Source organism: Cotesia glomerata, linkage group LG7 (assembly GCF_020080835.1).
Source record: "Cotesia glomerata isolate CgM1 linkage group LG7, MPM_Cglom_v2.3, whole genome shotgun sequence".
NCBI classification, from domain to species: domain Eukaryota; kingdom Metazoa; phylum Arthropoda; class Insecta; order Hymenoptera; family Braconidae; genus Cotesia; species Cotesia glomerata.
Window position 1 is genome coordinate 13074305 of NC_058164.1, and position 3390 is coordinate 13077694.

Here is a 3390-nt window from a genome sequence, read left to right on the forward strand (position 1 = left end):
CTGATACACATCCAGCAGGGATGTCAAGTGACGTGTAATGAATACACTATTCGAGGGATAGCTAGAGAGTCAACGAAAATAGACCTCATCGCCCCGAGTTTTAACTTATCCTTGGAAACGTTAAACTCAAGCCTGAAAATCAACAACGCAGCTCCATATTTGTTAGCACAGAATCAAGATCCAGCTACGATCATCGACAAATTTGAACCTTGGGGCCAAGGTCTAGAAGAAAATGAAGAAAAAATGTCACTGATAGCCCTGGATCATCAAAAGGAAGAAACCAGTCGGAAAATAACTATCGGAACAGTATCAACTATTGGAATAATATCACTCATAATTGGAGGGATAGCTATACAAAAAACTATTCGCCGATTCATATTAAAACCTCGACAGACCAGCAGAAAAGACGGAAATCTAGTAGTAATCGAGCTGAAAACAATCGAAGAAAAAACATCAGGCCTACTAGATATCAACAAAACACCTCCAACAAGAACCGATACCGAGAACGAGAAGAACGTCTCCATGGAAACAAAAATAACAACCAAAGAAGCTCCAGAAATCATCAAAGCATCGGAGAAGCCGAAAACGTTCCGACTGAGAGACTACAAATCACCGATCTAGACAAAAAAAAAACCAACATCGACATCATAGAACATAGAACTTAAGCCCATCGATTAAAGAATTGTTAAACAAACTGATGACTTCTTTGCGGAAAAAGTAAGAAATAACTTTAAAATTATAATAGAATCCTTTCTCTCCTTTATAATTTCATTTTACAAAAATAATAGAAAAACTCTTTATGCCAAAAACGAGTCAACAGTTTGAACAAATAATCTAATCTAAAATACTTAAATAAAACTCCTACCTTAATAGATAGTTGATAGTATAATGAAAATCAGTAAATTTATCCGTATTATGAAAAATTTTTGCTGCGTTACGACTCACAAGACCAGAAATAATATTATCTCCGGCCTTGGGGGGACGAGTGGGAATAACGCAGAACGCCAAAAAAAAAAAAAAAAAAAAAAATCAATTATACTTTAAGAAATCGAGCTAACGTCACTCATTAAAACCGTTCCAAATTATTAAATCATAAAGATTTGTTTCTCTTTGTAAAATTCTTATTTCGAACACTCAATATCCAATAAGAGTGAGCATAGAAAGAACAGGAACAGGAGGAGTCATCTAGCGGTAATTATAAAAGAACTGCTACATCAAGCAAAGTAGCTTACCGACGCTCGCTCAATTACAGTCGCCTCTCGGTAAGCCACGCCTACTACACTACAACCGTGCCGCCTTCAATGCATGCTCCATACACAACACACACGTACATACATATACCGATACCTACCCTCCCACCATACCACCTTCCCAGATTTAATTCAAAAAAATTTTTTCTCTTATCCGTATTAATCGAAAATTAGATTTTTTTCCTTCCTCCTCTTTTAAATTTATTCCTTCTATTTTAGTTTTTCATTTTTTTTCTCTTCTTTTTCTTTATCTATTTATTTCACTTAATTCTTGTTTCACCTTATTCTTACCTTCTTTCTTATTAATTCAAATTCTACTTACCTTCTTGTTTTTCGTCATAACTACTACGATTATCACTATCATTATTATTAAGAGATGGAAAAAAGGTATAGAGAAAAATAAAGAGACAAAATAAAAAGAAAAAGAATACCTTTTATTTTGAAAAAAAAAAATCAAAAAAAAAAAAAAAAAAAAAAATATTTTTTTTCACAAATAACATTCTCCTTTCCTTCTCTTTATTTTACTATCTGACACTACTATTAGCTCGGCCGCCGGAATGCGAAAGAAGGGACCTGACATCAGCTCTTCTCTCGAGACCGACGACACTCAATACGCCTAGCCTGCAACAAAGAAGCAAACAAAAGATAAAATAACCGCCAACAATCAGAATGCTGCTTAAGTAGACATTCCAAAGAAAAACTTTTGAAGTATTTTATAATGACTTACCATCACGTCATGGTGACCAAACCATTGAAGATCGCCTCAATTAAAGCGATCCTCAACCGCTCGATGTCCTCGCTGTTGGGGCACACCATCTCCTCGAGTTCCGAAGATCCTGCTAAGCCTTCGGCGCCTTGCAGGCAGAAAAAGGTCACCGCTTCCACGATCTCCGGAGGAAGAGAACCAATCACGTCCATAAATCGAGAAGCCAAAAGCAACGCCCGGCTTGGATTCACCGGACGTGCCAGAGCCTTCAAGATCTCAATGCCCGCTCTTATGTCCTAAAAAAAAAAAAAAAAAAAAATTATTTTTTTTATGGGAAGAGGACCTTCTCTATTTATTCTTCTCCGTCTCTTCACTTTTTCTATTTCTTCTCCCACTGAATGCATTAAAATTTAACTTACCTTCTCCCCGTGAACCATTACGACCATCTGGTACCAAGTACCATATCCCTCAAAATTCTTACCAATTGGGTACATTTTTTTTCTTTGTTTCTTTCACAAGAGCACTATACTGACACAATACTGAGACAATACTGACACTCGACACGGCTTCGCGAAATCGAGAGGCGAGAAAGATTAGCCATCCGTCAGCATATTATGCAGCACGAGATTAAAATAATAAAATTAAATTTAAATATTCGCGCCAGATGACTTTACTCACTACTCTTTTAATAGGTTAAAATACATTAAATAAAATTTGTAAGTGGCTCTCGCTTATGGAGAAGGTGGCCATAGGAAAACCGATAAGCTATATTAGCTCCTCGCTTTTTCGGGGGAATGTTATGTCCACCCGTAAAATTTTTCTTTTTTTATTTAAATCACCCGCGCAGATGGAAGACTTCTCCATGCGCGAAAGCCACAATAAAATAGAAGCTACGTGACTGCTGGTTGACTAGCGGGGACTTCTGCAAACTCAGCACCGCGAGCATTTAAAAACAAGAAACGGAGACCACTCCCGGTCTTTGTTAATTAATTCGACTTCCGCGTTTAATTGACGGGCCCGTGCCTTGTAGAGTCCTTTCCTTTAATTTGCACTGCACTAAAAGGAAGTTTGGACGCGGTTTAACCGGCAGGCCACGTATTAATTTTAAGTATCTTAGAGAGTCGTATTCTCAAAGTTCTAATTTGCCCTGCACTTAGACGAGAATTCGGCCAGTAAGTAAATCATAGAGAACCGTATTCTCAAAGTTCTAATTTGCCCTGCACTTAGGCGAGAATTCGGTCATTAAGTTTATTCAAAATTTCCTAAAAGCTAGTTTTGCGCACTTTACCCTACGGCGGACTGGAGGACGTTAGCTCAACCAAATCAATAAAATTCATTAAAATAAATTACGTTAAAATTAAAATTGTAAAAGTGTAAGTTTTGTGGTTATAAAAATAAATATCAAAAGAAGTGAAATCAGTTTCGAGTTAATTC

At 36.8% G+C, this 3390-nt stretch overlaps 1 protein-coding gene across 1 annotated transcript; it reads right to left on the minus strand.

The window, feature by feature from the left end:
* Positions 1–1979: 1979 nt before the first annotated feature.
* Positions 1980–2770, minus strand: LOC123268917. Its single transcript, XM_044734380.1, has 2 exons — positions 2376–2770; positions 1980–2252 (listed from the first exon to the last, which is right to left on the minus strand). The coding sequence occupies exons 1-2, from the start codon at positions 2448–2450 to the stop codon at positions 1980–1982; spliced, it is 348 nt and encodes a 115-aa protein (XP_044590315.1). The 5' UTR covers positions 2451–2770.
* Between the last annotated feature and the right edge of the window lie 620 nt (positions 2771–3390).

Bases quoted from the DNA above. Each gene is read 5' to 3' on its own strand.
- LOC123268917 (XM_044734380.1), bottom strand. From the start codon at position 2,450: ATGTACCCAATTGGTAAGAATTTTGAGGGATATGGTACTTGGTACCAG. The intron at 2,253-2,375 runs GTAAGTTAAATT...TTTTTTTTTTAG, and splicing joins TAATGGTTCACGGGGAGAAG to GACATAAGAGCGGGCATTGA.